The following is a 15,565-nucleotide window of genomic DNA, read 5'->3' on the forward strand; positions in this document are numbered from 1 at the left end:
CCAGATTAGACTGTTTACTACGGAAATCTATGCATGAAAATTAGTTTGAACTCAGTTTCAAAAATCACCAATTCATCCATCAATTCACACTTAAATATTCAATATATGCATATTATTTAATAAAATTATTGGTTCATATTTAAAAATATTGTATGGATTAACTATAGTGGGCTTTTGAGTGTTTTCCTCACTAACGCTGGTAAAATATTTCCCCTATGATGTTATAACTGCATATTGCTGCTGTATTTGAGCACATATCAATGTTTCACGGTATTTCTAGAGAAAACTACTTGTTATTCCTTTGTTTATTTGACAATCATCATTACTGGTCCCTTTGCCCATGAAAGTGTTTTTACATACAAGTCATGATAACTGAAGTTTGGTTATAGGCAGCTACAGTAATGAAGACACCGCCAACAATAAGGATTAAAAATAATACTGATACTGATACTGTACAAAGAGTTTATGCTCCTAATCAATTACATATAACACGCTTTGTACGTGGTGACGTAGTACCGTGCGTAAACGTAACGACGTTCCGAACCCGGAAGTCAACTCGCAGCAGTGTTGCAGCAGCTGAGCGGAACCACCAGAAGAGACGGGAAACTAGTAAGGCTGTGGTTACTGTTGTTGTTGTTGTTGTTGTTGTGTGTCAGCGCCGCCATCATGAACGTGACGCTCGCGGTGAAGCAGTACATCTCTAAGATGATCGAGAACAGCGGGCCCGGGATGAAGGTGCTGCTCATGGACCGGGAGACGGTGAGACACCGCCGGTACCGGGACTGTGGTAGTTTCAGTGTGTAGTACTGGTCCTGTGGGGTAGTAGTACTGCTACTGTCAGATAGTACAACTGTGAAATATCACATTGCGCCTGTGTGTGTGTGTTACAGACCAGCATCGTGAGTGTGGTGTACACTCAGTCCGAGATCCTGCAGAAGGAGGTTTACCTGTTCGAAAGGATCGACTCCCAGAACAGGGACAGCATGAAACACCTGAAGGCCATCTGCTTCCTGCGACCCACCAAGGTGCAGCTGCCAGACTGCCTGTGTGTGTGTGATAATAACACCTGTAGTGCTGATCACTACAACATGACCTGTGTGTGTGTGTGTGTGTGTGAGTGTGTGATAATAACACCCATAGTGCTGATCACTACAACATGACCTGTGTGTGTGTGTGTGATAATAACACCTGTAGTGCTGATCACTACAACATGACCTGTGTGTGTGTGTGTGTGTGTGTGTGATAATAACACCCATAGTGCTGATCACTACAACATGACCTGTGTGTGTGTGTGTGTGTGTGTGTGTGTGTGATAATAACACCCATAGTGCTGATCACTACAACATGACCTGTGTGTGTGTGTGTGATAATAACACCTGTAGTGCTGATCACTACAACATGACCTGTGTGTGTGTGTGTGTGTGTGTGATAATAACACCCATAGTGCTGATCACTACAACATGACCTGTGTGTGTGTGTGTGATAATAACACCCATAGTGCTGATCACTACAACATGACCTGTGTGTGTGTGTGTGATAATAACACCCATAGTGCTGATCACTACAACATGACCTGTGTGTGTGTGTTTTCTGTAGGAGAATGTAGAGCATCTGATCCAGGAGCTGAGGAGACCAAAGTACAGCGTCTACTTCATCTGTAAGAGACTCACAGCTGGTCGAAGACCCGCACGTGAACTGATGTTAAAGGGGCAGTTCAGCCAAAACTCGCAGTCTGTGCTCCGTGCCCTCACAGGAATAGTCAGCCAGTCGATGACGATACACTGATCAGTTTCCATATGTGACAGTACCTGAGTGTTTAACAAGTACTGCTGTACCCACAGGTGTGCACAGGGACAAACAGCTGCTGGGGTGTGAGTGTCTCTGTGTGTTTGTGTGTTTCAGACTTCAGTAACGTGATCAGTAAGAGTGAAATCAAAGCTCTGGCTGAAGCTGATGAACAGGAAGTGGTGGCTGAAGTCCAGGTGAGTCTGAAACCTTAAACATTCTACACACACACTCCTGAGGAAACACTGATGAGGTTAATTTCACTCCAGTCCAGCAGCGGACGTCCAGATGTGGAAGAAAACAGATGTTTACATATCGATCATCTGTCAGCTGTTGTGTTTCTGTGTCTGCAGGAGTTTTATGGGGATTTCATCGCTGTCAACCCTCATCTGTTTTCCCTGAACCTACAGGGAGTCTCCAGGGTAAGAAACCAGAACCCCCGCTGCTTCTTCAGGTTCTACTGGTTCTATTGGAGAGCTTTGTCTTTTAGAGGTGCAGGTGGATACAAGGGCCTAAAGGTGAAAGAAGTGAGCTGGACCTGCAGTTTCTAATTTGAATGAAACTTAATGAAAGGATTAAAATTGTCAATGTTGACAAAAAGAGAGAGCGGTAGTGTCGAACAAACACAGAGTTAAAACTGTGGATGTTTGTAGGTGGATGATCTGTGTGTTCAGTTTTACCACAGCATCTCAGACACGTCTGAGCTCAGAAGAAATTACATTCAAACAAGCTCTCTATGGTTTTATCTGAGCTGTTCACACAGCAGACAAGCAGCAACCCGATCAATCATCACCTGATCGATCAGGTGATGATTAGGGCTTCAGGACATCACACAACCAGCGATCTGTGTGAAATTCAGCCCAATCCTACAAAGAGTGGTGGTGACACATTCAGGGCATTGGCTCTTACTCTGCTGACTTTGTAAATCAGATGAAGTGGCTCATCTGTAAGAACCAGGCCTCAGTGAGTGACCATCTGGGTTCAGTTTGACAGAAACGTCATCATGCAGGCTGCGTCTCATTCCTGGTGTTTGTGTTGATCTGTGTCAGGGCCGGAGCTGGGAGCCCTCCATGTTGTCCCGCTGTACTCAGGGTCTGACCTCTGTCCTCTTGGCGCTGAAGAAATGTCCAATGATCCGCTACCAGCTGTCGTCAGACATGTCCAAACGCCTGGCCGAGAGCGTCAAGGTTCCCTCCACATCATACACTTCTGCAACAAGTATTTATATTCTACTGCACCACATCAGAGAGAAATACTGCGCTGCATTTAGCTGCCAGACGCAATTACTTTCTCCTCTGCATCGTTCAACGACCTTCACATCTTTTATTCTAAAATTGACCCAATAGCATTTGTCAGTGTGGTAACAGTATTATCAATGCAAATCAACTTATTTCAATTATTTTCAGTTCAGAAAATTCATTTTCATTTTAGTGTAACAACCTGCATCATTCTGTTTTTAAACAGCTTGAACTGTTTGTATGAAAAAGAGCATGACTTCCACATCAATGCATCAGCGACAATAATTATATTAGAAATACAATACTAATAATAGTGCTAAATGAGGGACTTTTATGAGTAACGGTACTGTTACAGCAGTAAATGATGAGCATTCTTCTTCCAATTCAGCAAATCATCACCAAAGAGTATGAGCTGTTTGACTTCAGGAAGACTGAAGTTCCTCCCCTGCTGCTGATCCTCGACCGCAGCGACGACGCCATCACACCCCTGCTTAACCAGGTGACCAATCACAGCACTGTGCTCTGTGACATCACCAGGTGTTGCACAGAAACTTGGTCACAGATCCTTAATTTCCTGCAGCTGTTTACGCAGAACACGTTTCTTCTTCTGCTCTCATACCGATGAATATCTAGGAATTTTAAGTCATTTCCATGATTATAAGATCTTTTTTGATAATTGTGAGATCCTTTCTTCTCATAATGATCAGACCTACGTGTTATTTTGGGGAGTGGATGCACTGGAACAATATGATTGGACCTGTGTTACATTTTGATGTGACCATAAAATCATGTAAAGCACACAGAATGTTGTCCATGAAATGCCTGTGTTCACTGTCCTGTAGTGGACCTACCAGGCGATGGTCCACGAGCTGCTGGGTCTGAACAACAACAGGATCGACCTGTCCAGAGTCCCTGGGATCAATAAAGACCTGAGAGAGGTTGTGCTGTCTGCAGAGAACGACGAGTTTTATGCCAATGTGAGTCTGTAGACACTGTCAGAAAAGTGAACATCATATATACATCAGAGCAGTTCAGCAGGTAGCAGGTTAAACACTGATCCAAAACTGGAAGTGAATGTTAAACATCAACAGCTCACAATTACCTGCATGTCATGAATTAATCCAGAGACAGCTTCACTAGAACAACTAGGACTACACGTTGTGTAACACTGACTCACAGTGTGTGTGCTGTGCATTAGAACCTGTACCTGAACTTTGGAGAGATCGGCACCAACATAAAGAACCTGATGGAGGATTTCCAGAAGAAAAGACCTAAAGGACAACAGAAGCTGGAGTCCATCACTGACATGAAGGTTGGAGCTGCCTGAGGTCTGTGAGCACTGCTCTCTGGTTGTGAGTCTTCACACTGTTTCAACGTGTCCTGTGTCCTCTCTGCAGGCGTTTGTAGATAACTACCCTCAATTTAAGAAGATGTCGGGCACCGTGTCCAAACATGTGACCGTGGTGGGGGAGTTGTCTCGGTTGGTGTCAGAGCGTCAGCTGATGGAGGTGTCGGAGGTGGAACAGGAGCTGGCTTGTCAGAACGACCACTCCAGTGCTCAGCAGGTGACAAACACACCTCACACGTTCATGTTCACACACTGTCCTGCAAGGAGCCGCACAACCGCAGCTCGACTCATCATCTCTGTCACATCTTCCATGTGTTTTCAGAGCGTTCGCCGTCTGCTGCAGAACCCGCGTCTCTCGGAGCTGGATGCCGTGCGGCTCGTCATGCTCTACGCTCTGAGGTATGAACGCCACAGCAGCAGCATCCTGCCGTCCCTGATGGATGAGCTGAGCAGGAAAGGAGTGTCTGAGCGGCATCGCAGGGTAATGGCCTCATCATCAGTATTAAGCTCTAACTGGTTCGTTTCTACCTGGTCAGACTAACCAATGAAATTAGTTCAATAGGTTCACCAGCATTTCACCCATAGCTGCTTCACTCTGAAAACAACGGTTCTAAAGAACCAAAACGCCTGAAAACTTGAGTGTTCAGGCACATTCAGCAACAGCTGCACCAAATAATCAGTTGTTAGTTTGGGTCCAGAGTTAAACGAACGTCTGTGTTTCAGATGGTTCAGTCCGTGGTCGAGTATGGAGGGAAACGAGTCAGAGGAAGTGACCTCATCACGCCCACAGATGCCGTCGCCATCACCAAACAGTTCTTCAAAGGACTCAAGGTACACACACATTACACCCTAGCAACTGTGGTCACCATAGTAATCACCTCGTCCTCCATAGCAACCGCTCCCCAACATCCAGTTATACAGCTTCAGATTCTTACCCGGAAACTGAAGCTGTTATCCATCATCGTCTGTTCCTGTTGGGGAGGAAACTTTTGCCCTCTCACACTTTTATTTCAAATAACACTTTGACTTCAACTGTGCACTGTGGAAAAACACCTTTGCACCACCTGTAAACACATTTAAACACCTGTGTGTGTGTGTGTGGGTGTGTTTGTTCAGGGTGTGGAGAACGTATACACACAGCATCAGCCACTGCTTCATGACACCCTGGACCAGCTGATCAAAGGTCGGCTTAAGGACAGTCAGTTTCCTTACCTGGGACCCAGCAGCCTCAGAGACAGGTAACAGACCTGACACACAGGTAACACACACACAGTCAGCTATCGGAGCTCAGTGAAACTCAGCTGTGATGCATTCAGGGAACACATGAGGTAAGAATGTCAGGATGAAACAGCCTTAATGCCCCACACCTGAGGCCCTCACTGTCTCAGGTGTGGGGCATAAATATGGGACAGCAGCTGCACGGACGTGTCCAGATAAGAAACGTCCTAGTGAAAGTGCAGGATGTTCTGAACAAGACGATAGGATGAGAAACTGAAGCAGGAATCCCTCAGGAGCCTGATGTGTGAACATGTGTGTCAGACCTCAGGACATCATCGTGTTTATGATTGGTGGAGCCATGTATGAAGAAGCTCTGACCGTGTACAACCTGAACCGCAGCACACCTGGAGTTCGCATCGTGCTGGGAGGGAGCAGCATCCACAACACCAAGAGGTTAGCAAGACACACCTGTAACACAATAAACACACAGTAATACACACAGCAATGCACACAGGTATATTTGGTGTGTTTTCAAGTTAAAAACTCTAATCTAACCTTCTACCTGAACGAGAATTACCTGGGTCTCTTCTTCTCTGTCTCAGTTTCCTGGAGGAAGTGATGTCAGCAACAAGTCACAGCAGCGACCGCCCACAGGGAAGTGGTCGCCATTTCAACAGGCGCTGAACACTAATACACAAATGTACATTCCCAACATTTAGTGATTGTTTCTGTCTCCACCCTGTCTGCCTGTTCACATGGGCTGGTCAGAATATTAGGAACACCTGTGAATATAACGTACGTCAGTACCGAGGAGCCAGTGTTGATTAACAACAGAGAACAGGTGGACCTGTCAACATTAACCTGGACAATAACGGTTTTTCTGACAGTTTCAGTTCATATTTCCCGTGATCTGCTGTCCAAAGTGATTTGTCCGCCCGACCTGTTTTACTTTGCGATGTCTGTGTGCAAGAAAGAGTAGCTGCTGTTTTTGGATCTCATTATTGGATGGAGTGTCCCTTTAAAGTGTCTGTGAGTTTATGAATGTGAACATTTAAAAACATCAATAAATAAGAAACACAAAACTTCAAATCATTTCTGAGAATTCAGTGTTTTCCCACATTATACATATGAAATATAACCCTAAACCTTGTATTTCCAGTATTTGGAGTTTATGGATTTGTGTTCATGTCCTGTTGTATTGTTAAGCGTGTGCGTTAGTTACCTGCTGACCAGGTCCCTGATAGTCTTGGAGTTTGGGTGGGTCTGGGTGTGAGGATGAAACAAGTGCACACCCAGGATGGAGAACTGCCAAATGAGATGGTAAGTTTGTGGGAAATAACTGTACTAGGGAATAATCCTTGTAGTAGAACAGGGACGTAAGAGAAGTTGTTTGCATCTGTGTATAAATGGAAGCCCTCAGCCCAGTAGGAGCTGAGCAGCTGGGAATACAGCGAAGTGTCTGTGTACTTTGTTCTGCTCCTTTCCTTGCAAGGAAATAAAACCCAAAGCTTCTATTCAATTCAATAAAACCTTTAACTGCAACGCTGTATCACCTATTCTAAATATCCTTATGTAAAGAATGTGCACATCATCACCTTCATTCCACCTCTTTCAACAGAACGTCTTACATATTACATGTTTGCATTAGTATAGGTTTTATTTGACATATAATAAAACATAATGTTGCTTTGTTTGTTTATTGCTTCTCTGATATAGATAATTTTCTTTTTAAAAAAAGAGGAACAATAAGTACTCTTACAGTGAACTCCTTTAACAAAACTATTTTAGAGAACTGAAGTTGCACAAGACCCTTTGCCCTAAACATCTCAAAGTTTCACTTCTGCAAAGTTTGACCTCCAAAATAAATAAATAAATAGACCACATATCAGATCTCTGTGGGACTAAAGTTGGACACAAGTCAGTTAGACCCATGTCAATAATTAGTAATGTCAGTAATCACATACTGTGCACAGACTCACATGGTTTATTAGGCACAGAGCACTTACAGGAAGCAGCAGAGAGCAGCCGCTGACCTTCGACCTGACATCGGAGCATCTTCTTTTCCTCCCATCAGTCTCGTTCCTGGTCAGAGGACAAACACCACATCCTCTGCACCGTCCGAGTCTCTGAGGCTGTAGACCTGGAGCCCTGACAACAGACCACAGGTGGGACCTTTCTCTTTCATCCTATTTATCATTTTAGAGGTTTTCATTTTATTATTTATGTGTCGCAGATTTATCGACACATTCGTTGATAAATAATAATAATAATAATAATACATTTTATTTCATGGCGCCTTTCAAACACTCAAGGTCTCCTTACAGAGAGAAAAAGGAAGCATACAGCATGAAATACATAGAGTGCATTAAAACAACAATAAAATCAACAATGCATTAACAGAGGGCCAGAATGTAAAGGCAAAAGTGCGGAGCATCCAGGAAGTGGGCATGTACAGCAAGAGCAAATTGAAACACAGAAACCCAGATGACAGAACAACAAATATGAAACAATATGAGACAATATGAAATAGGCGGAGGGTGGTAGAACATCACGGGCTGCTTTGAGAAGTTAAGACAGTTAGGTGGAAAACGCTATACGGAACAGATACGTTTTGAGTGATGATTTAAAAGTTGATAAGTCCGGAGACGACCGGATGCGATGAGGGAGAATGTTCCAAAGTCGGGGCGCAGTGTGGCTGAAGGATCTAGCGCCCATGGTGGCCAGGCGCGCTGTAGGGGTGCAGAGGAGAGTGGAACTGGAGGAACGGAGAGTACGAGGCGGAGAATAGATATGAAGTAGATCAGTGATGTATGGTGGGGCAATAGAGTGGAGGGCTTTGTAGGTGAGAAGGAGGATTTTATAGTTTATACGGAAGGACACAGGGAGCCAGTGAAGTTGTTTAAGGACAGGGGTAATATGATGTGAGGATGGAGTTCTGGTGATGATTCGGGCAGCAGAGTTCTGGACAAGTTGAAGTTTATGAAGTGATTTGAGAGGTAGACCAGTGAGGAGTGAGTTACAGTAATCCAAACGAGAGGTGACAAAGGCATTAACGAGTATGGCCGTGCTATCGATGGTGAGTGAGGAACGGATGCGGTTTATGTTACGGAGATGGGAGTAGGCCGACCGGGTAGTGGTATTGATATGCTGAGTGAAGGAGAGAGTACCGTTTAGGATGACACCCAGGCTTTTAACTTGGGGGGAGGGGAGGACAGTATTGTTGTCAATTAAAATGGAGAAGGTGCTGGTTTTAGAAAGGGTGGATTTGGTGCCCACGAGGAGAATTTCAGTTTTGTCGGGGTTGAGTTTCAAAAAGTTATGGGTGAACCAGGATTTGATATTATGTAAGCAGGTAAGGAGGGAGGGAGGGGGGAGGGTAGAAGATGGAGCAGCAGAGAGGTAGAGCTGGGTGTCGTCTGCATAACAGTGGAAATTGATGTTATGTTGCCTAAAGATATGTCCGAGAGGAAGGAGATAAATAATGAAGAGGAGGGGCCCCAGGACAGAGCCCTGGGGCACACCACAACTGACAGTAGAGGGCTGGGAGTGGAAGTTCTGGAGATGGACGGACTGGGTGCGGTCAGAGAGGTAGGAGGTGAACCATGAGAGGACCGAGCCGGCTGTGCTGATGGAAGCAAGGCGATGGAGGAGAATATTGTGCGAGATGGTGTCAAAAGCTGCAGTTAGGTCAAGGAGGATGAGGATGGAGACAAGGCCAGAGTCTGCGGCTACTAGGTCGTCGTTGGTGATTTTGACCAGGGCAGTTTCAGTGCTGTGAAGATGGTGGAAACCAGATTGAAAGTGTTCGTATAAGCTATTGGCGGCAAGGTGGGTATGGACCTGGTGGTGGACAACTTTTTCAAGAATTTTAGAGAGGAACGGGAGATTGGAGATAGGGCGGAAGTTGTTAAGGTTCGCAGGATCGAGGCCAGGTTTTTTTAGGATTGGTGTGATGATGGCTGTCTTGAGTGATGGGGGTACGATACCAGAACTGAGGGAAGTGTGAATAATGTGGGTAAGATGAGGAAGGAGAGAGGGGAGACAGAGCTTGACGAGGTTGGTTGGTAGGGGGTCAAGTTTGCAGGTTGAGGGTTTGGATTTGAGGATCAGTGAAGAGATAACCGTGGTGGGTGGAATGATAAAACTCGAAAGCGGGGAGGATACTGATAGACAGGGTAGGGTACAGTGGAGGCAGTTCGCAGTGTCACAGATGGGGGGAAATTGCTGGTGTATATTTTCGATTTTTGATGAGAAGAAATCCAGGAAGTTATTGCACAAGGTGGTGGAGAGTGAGGGGAAGAGAGGAGTATCGGGAGGGCCCAATAAATTTTTGACAGTGAAGGTTTTGTGGGCAAAATGTGTTCAGCTCTGAATATTTCTGGCAGCAGATTTATGCTTTTTTGACCACACGATATGGCGAAGTATTTCTCTCACTTCATAAAAGCTGTGATATCTAAACAGCAGGTATTAACCAAACTGAACAGGTTAATCTTGACTTGCTCCACTGATGTAAAGTAGCCTTTTTGCTAATTCTGGCATATTTACATTGATGTGTTAATTAATATGTGCTGTCCCTTTTAAATAAATAAGAGAGAAAAATTAACTGAATGTATTAAGGTTCAGCTATTCATCATATTAATAAGGTTCAGCTATTCATCATATTAATAAGGTAGTTATTTATCAGTTATGTGCAGTTATTTATGTTTAGGGATCAGGGCTCTGACCCAGGACCCTTAACACATTTTCACTAATTCCTCTTCTTTTTGACTCTGGCAGTTTGACCCTCAGGTTCAGCATAATGGTGACAAGAAGTTGGCCTTTGTTCCTCTTCTTACTTCTGTGTGCTGAGCTTCACTTTAACCCCTCGCTGGCCTACTCACTGAAAAACTGCACTTTCGCCTATTACAACAATGCGGTGGAGCCCTGGGTTGGATGCACGGGCCGGAGCCTCACCTCCGTTCCTGATGACATTCCCAAAAATGCAACCTCTCTAGATCTTAGCTTCAACCTGATTTTAAGGATCCACAGAGCAGATCTAAGCAGTTTGTCCAAGCTCAGATATTTAGAAATTGGAAATAACGAGATCTCAGACACAGATGATGGAGCTTTCGCCGACTTAGCAGAGTTAAAGCAGCTTGATATGGTTTCAAACAACCTCACCAAACTGAAAGACAACATGTTTCAGGGACTGGGGAACTTAATTTCTTTGTCTTTGGAGAAAAATTATATTAAATACATCTCCCCACTGGCTTTTCAGCCCCTGGTCAGTGTACAGAGAGTAATACTGAGATACAACCGCCTACAACAAATGAGCGATATTGTGCCAGTCTTTCAGATGCCAAACTTACATGAACTGGTCCTTGATTACAATGAGGTGGCCTCTTTCCAGTCAGACGATCTCTCTTTTGTGAACTCAAATCTCAGGTCACTATGGTTAGTTTCTAATTTACTAACAAAGTTCAGCATCACCAAAGACATTTTCCCTCAGCTTCAGTCTATCCATCTAAGCACCAACACTGGCTTCGAATGGGACGTAGCAGAGCCAGCCTTCCTCAGGAGCCTCGTCATGCTGGACCTGTTCGTGTTTGACATTAGCTGTGAGATGTTCAAAGTGATGCTGAACAGCACTGAGTCGCTGCAGGTGCTGTCACTGAGCTTTATGGAGTACAGGCAAGATGAGGCTCTGATAGACGTTGCCTGCAAAAATCCTAATGTGACAAGTCTCAATTTGAGTGGAAATGACTTTGTCAGCATCAACGACACATTTCTACATTCCTGCTCGCATCTCACTGAACTCTCTTTATCTTCTAACTTTCTGGAGGAGCTATCTGAGTTCTCACTGTCCTCCATGAAACAGCTCCAACATCTGAATCTAAACCAGAACTCCCTGAACACGGTGCCGCTCGCCATCAGAGGCCTGTCTGCTCTCCAATTCCTGGATCTGAGCTCAAACTTCATCGGTGTGTTGGGCTGTTCTGACTTTCTGAATCTGTCCAGTCTAACAAAGCTCCTTCTCAACCAGAATAGCATTTCAGTACTCAGAGCATGTGTGTTTGAGAATCTGAAGCAGTTGAAAGTCTTAAATTTGAGAGAAAATAAAGTCCATGTACTTGTTGATTTCTTCAAAGTGAAATTACAGAAACTTGAAGTTTTGGATTTGCATGGGAATAACTTGAGGCAGCTCAAAACTGGCGACTTCACCAATCTTACTTCCCTCGTGTCTTTGGATTTAGAAGGGGCCACATGTTACATGATCCATAAGAGAGCTTTAGAAGGACTGAACCAGCTGCAGACTCTTACCATTACACCCTTTTTTTATGATACTATATCTTTCACAGGAATGCCATACCTAGAAAATCTCAACCTCCATCTGAAATCTATAACTGTAACCAGAAGTTCTGAAGCAAAAAATAAGTCACATTTTTCCAACTTACATTACTTGAAGAACCTGATGATAAAAAATGTTGATCTGCATTTTCAAACCTCCCCAGACCTGCTGAAAGGTCTTAGGTCTTTGGAGTCCTTTGTAGCAGACCAAGTCTTCACAGCATCACCTCATCCCGACACTTTTAAATACACCCCTCACCTGACTAGTCTTCAGATAATTCAGAGTGACCTGACAGAGTTAAACCCTGAGGTGTTTCTGCCAATCCCAAACCTGCTGAATCTCAATCTGTCCAAAAACCAGCTTAGGTCTTTGGACTTTCTGGCCCAGGTCGACCTGCCAGCACTCAGATATTTAATATTGAGCAACAATGAGATCAGTGTGATCAATGAGACGGTCTTCCAGTCTCTCCCTGCACTAACATACCTGGACCTGGACAATAACCCATTCATTTGCGACTGCTCTAATGCCGGCTTCATCCAATGGGTGAAGAGCAACAACCAAACTCAGGTTGTTAACGCCTACCAGTACACCTGCTCTTTTCCTGAGGCGGAACACGGACAAAAGCTGCTGGACTTTGACATCGGGTCCTGTTGGATGGACTTTGGCTTCCTCTGCTTCATTTCCAGTACTTGTCTGGTGGTTCTGACTCTTGTCACATCCTTCGTCTACCACTTTCTGCGGTGGCAGCTAGCCTACACCTTCTACCTGCTCCTGGCCTTCCTCTACGACAGCAGGAAGAAGAAGAAGGGGGCTCCTCATCAGTACGACGCCTTCATCTCCTACAACGTGCATGATGAGCCCTGGGTTCACCGAGAGATGCTTCCAGCGCTGGAGGGAGAACAGGGCTGGAGACTCTGTCTGCACCACAGAGACTTCCAACCAGGTACAGGTCCAGTCCAGTTCTAAGTGACAAACCCACACTGTAGTCAGGGCAGCAGAGCTTGAGAGAGTTCATGTGTGACCTTAGTCCGCTGGTAGTCATGTAGTGGACATGTGATGCCTGCAGTTGCTCCTACACCACTAATGTGGGTTTCACTTCAAATAATTCCTGTTTTCCAGGAGATAGTTTGGTCTCAGCATCTTAACTACAGCAACAACTGTGCTGTTGGTAATGATGGAAGCTGTTGGTGACTGACAGGCCTCTTGCTCTCTGCAGCTCCTGGACTCACACTGAGTCGGACTTTGGGTTAGCATTAAGTAGGTGTATGCTACAAATTGGCATCCTACCGGCTGCTGTTTCCACTGAGGTACGGGTCTGGGCTTCAGAGGCTCTAATGCAAACCACCTCGCTAACACAGAGCATCTCCAGCACGTGGGCACAGCGTGACACTTCAGGCTTTGGCTGAGTGACAAGAAGCCGTTTGCCTACATGTTGATTGTGAGTAAACCACACACAGACGGTGCACTGAGGAGCTGGTAGATTAGGGCTGGACCCAGGTCAGAGTTCTCCAAATACAACTTGAGATGTTAGTTTGGGCTAAAGAGTTTTCAGCGGAGGCACTGGGGGTGGACTTTGGTTTTTGTTTATAGTCCACATTGTTACTGATGCTGCCACATTATAAAACCCTGAACAGTAGCAGCCAGGATGTCAAACCTTGTGTTTTCTGTTTGCATTGGCATGTTTAGATGTAGTTCTGATCTCTGGTGTCCTCTTCCTGCCTCACACGTTGTTGTTTTTTTAAGTACAGTCACTGCAGCGAAGGGTTTCACATCCTTCTTTCAGCTGCTAATCTCTGAATGTGTGATGCACTGCATAGGTGCTCGTGGTTTGAGTCCAGACCTGACCCTGAACAACACCAGTACCAGCGTTGGTATTTGCATTGAGCTCAGTGTCTCTTTAGTTTCCTGCTGAGTTTAGTTTTGGTGCTTTCACACAAAAAGTGTTGAAGCAGAATATTTTAGTAAAATGCATCAGATCGAAGGTGAAGTTGCTCAGTACTGAGTTAAACAAGCAGCTGAACACACGGGTCCTCTGGTAGATTCCCAGGGTCTATGGTCAAATGAATTTTTTTATTTGGTCGAAAAGGTTTTACATCAAATGTTACTCCGGCAGCAGTTACACCGAAGCTCATGGTCTTTTTTCAAACAATCGCTTCTTGATTTCTCATGTTTTTAGTCCTGATGGTGGCAGATTTGATCTTCTGTACCTTGGTGAGCCCACAAGTTAAACAATTTGGTTTCCAGGTGAATCTTTAATGGTGCCAGCTTGTCTCCACAGGTAAACCCATCATTGAGAACATTACGGACGCCATCTACGGCAGCAGGAAGACCATCTGTGTGATCAGCCGCCGCTACCTGCAGAGCGAGTGGTGCTCCAGGGAGATCCAGATGGCCAGGTGGGGGCGCTGCCTTTCATTGATCTGTCTCTTGTCTTAAAATTATGATGTATGGATAAAAATCAGTGAATCCAATTTATGGATTGTTCTATGAATAAGTTAAACCAGAACTATCTACTCTCATCTCACATCTTTCCAAACCTTCTCCTGATCTGTCCTGGTCTCTCCTGGTCCTGCAGCTTCCGCCTGTTCGACGAGCAGAAGGACGTGCTGATCCTGCTGTTTCTGGAGGACATCCCGGCCTGGCAGATGTCTCCGTACCATCGCATGAGGAAGCTGGTGAAGAAACGCACCTACCTGAGCTGGCCTCAGGCCGGCGGACACTCGGGAGTCTTCTGGGAGAACGTCCGGAGAGCTCTGGAGACCGGAGACGCTCCCATGGAGAACACGAATCTGCTGACTGGACCAGGACAGTGAAACCTGAATCACAGGCCAATTATCAAACAGTTTGTACATGCCACACAAATTCCAGGGTAATTATATATGATTTATTTTCTGTCTTCATATATATAAAATCTGTCCCTGCTTGACTTAGGGTCAGATGCTGCTAGAACTATAGCATGTTCTGACCCAAAATACCACAAGGATCAGCAGGCTGAATTACACTTTGGATTTTTACTTTATTTTCTTACTGTGATTTGTTTTGTTGGTCTTGCTGTTTTTTTTTTTCTTTCAACATGTTATGGTTCTCATATTACAACTTTCTTTTTAACTACTTACCTGAAAATCCAAAGACAAAGCTACAGGGCCTCAGGTCCACGTGCACAGCTTCAACTTCATACCATGTTCCCAGCCAAATAAATACATTTCTCTTTTCCATGGCACTCCTCTTTTAGAGACAGCCTGCACAACACAGCCACCCTGTGGCTAAACCTATTATTACAGACAACACATGCACAGAATTCTGCACGAGCATATAAGATGCTTACATTAACCTGAATTACTGTCACCTGAGACCATGTTTTGTTCCCAGATGAAGTGTCTGCCCTTACAGTGTCTGTCAGGGCTGTCATATAGCTCAAGATTAGAAGGTCGTATACAGACAGGAGGGGTCACCAGTCGAAAGCCTGCCCTTTTATATGGAGGGGAGACATTTCTATCAAGAATTAATGAATTGAGTTCTGGTACCCCAGTGAGGTTTTACACCTATACCTCTTTCCTCTAACCCTGATCAGAAAAATTTTCATTAGGTATTTTGTAGTATCTCAGTTTAGTCCTAAACCCTGTTTTTAATATACCTGCAGTGATTATA

The 15,565-nt window shown here is 44.8% G+C and overlaps 2 protein-coding genes and 1 long non-coding RNA gene across 5 annotated transcripts; 2 read left to right on the plus strand and 1 right to left on the minus strand.

Moving 5' to 3' along the window:
- Positions 1–540: 540 nt before the first annotated feature.
- Positions 541–7,136, plus strand: vps45 (vacuolar protein sorting 45 homolog). Of its 2 annotated transcripts, none has more exons than XM_026300010.1 (15): positions 541–609; positions 891–1,025; positions 1,597–1,657; positions 1,903–1,982; positions 2,139–2,207; positions 2,835–2,972; positions 3,412–3,522; positions 3,866–4,000; positions 4,222–4,335; positions 4,421–4,588; positions 4,694–4,852; positions 5,095–5,202; positions 5,488–5,609; positions 5,911–6,042; positions 6,192–6,333. In XM_026300010.1, the coding sequence occupies exons 2-15, from the start codon at positions 984–986 to the stop codon at positions 6,271–6,273; spliced, it is 1,521 nt and encodes a 506-aa protein (XP_026155795.1). In that variant the 5' UTR covers positions 541–609; positions 891–983; the 3' UTR covers positions 6,274–6,333. The 2 variants fall into 2 exon arrangements, with proteins under 2 accessions (XP_026155795.1, XP_026155794.1); XM_026300009.1 differs by having other exon boundaries at positions 542–759; positions 6,192–7,136.
- Positions 3,514–7,719, minus strand: LOC113126165 (uncharacterized). Of its 2 annotated transcripts, XR_003295277.2 has the most exons (4): positions 7,596–7,719; positions 6,167–6,276; positions 3,875–4,015; positions 3,514–3,652 (listed from the first exon to the last, which is right to left on the minus strand). It is a non-coding gene; the product is annotated as an uncharacterized LOC113126165 (long non-coding RNA). The 2 variants fall into 2 exon arrangements; XR_003295278.2 differs by lacking the exons at positions 6,167–6,276; positions 7,596–7,719 and adding an exon at positions 4,126–4,159.
- Positions 7,487–15,099, plus strand: LOC113126138 (toll-like receptor 13). Its single transcript, XM_026299992.2, has 4 exons — positions 7,487–7,754; positions 10,366–12,860; positions 14,196–14,313; positions 14,493–15,099. Exons 2-4 carry the CDS (start codon positions 10,388–10,390, stop codon positions 14,728–14,730), a joined length of 2,829 nt encoding a protein of 942 aa, XP_026155777.1. The 5' UTR covers positions 7,487–7,754; positions 10,366–10,387; the 3' UTR covers positions 14,731–15,099.
- The last annotated feature ends 466 nt before the right edge of the window (positions 15,100–15,565 follow it).

This window comes from Mastacembelus armatus, chromosome 11, assembly GCF_900324485.2.
Source record: "Mastacembelus armatus chromosome 11, fMasArm1.2, whole genome shotgun sequence".
Taxonomy (NCBI): Eukaryota; Metazoa; Chordata; class Actinopteri; order Synbranchiformes; family Mastacembelidae; genus Mastacembelus; species Mastacembelus armatus.

What these genes read in the sequence shown, in the direction of transcription:
- LOC113126138 (XM_026299992.2), top strand. Translation starts at nt 10,388, where the DNA reads ATGGTGACAAGAAGTTGGCCTTTGTTCCTCTTCTTACTTCTGTGTGCT. An exon ending in CCACAGAGACTTCCAACCAG is followed by an intron (nt 12,861 to 14,195) that starts GTACAGGTCCAG and finishes TTGTCTCCACAG; the next exon opens with GTAAACCCATCATTGAGAAC. An exon ending in AGGGAGATCCAGATGGCCAG is followed by an intron (nt 14,314 to 14,492) that starts GTGGGGGCGCTG and finishes CTGGTCCTGCAG; the next exon opens with CTTCCGCCTGTTCGACGAGC.
- vps45 (XM_026300009.1), top strand. Translation starts at nt 667, where the DNA reads ATGAACGTGACGCTCGCGGTGAAGCAGTACATCTCTAAGATGATCGAG. An exon ending in AAGTGGTGGCTGAAGTCCAG is followed by an intron (nt 1,983 to 2,138) that starts GTGAGTCTGAAA and finishes CTGTGTCTGCAG; the next exon opens with GAGTTTTATGGGGATTTCAT. An exon ending in AGCATCCACAACACCAAGAG is followed by an intron (nt 6,043 to 6,191) that starts GTTAGCAAGACA and finishes TCTCTGTCTCAG; the next exon opens with TTTCCTGGAGGAAGTGATGT.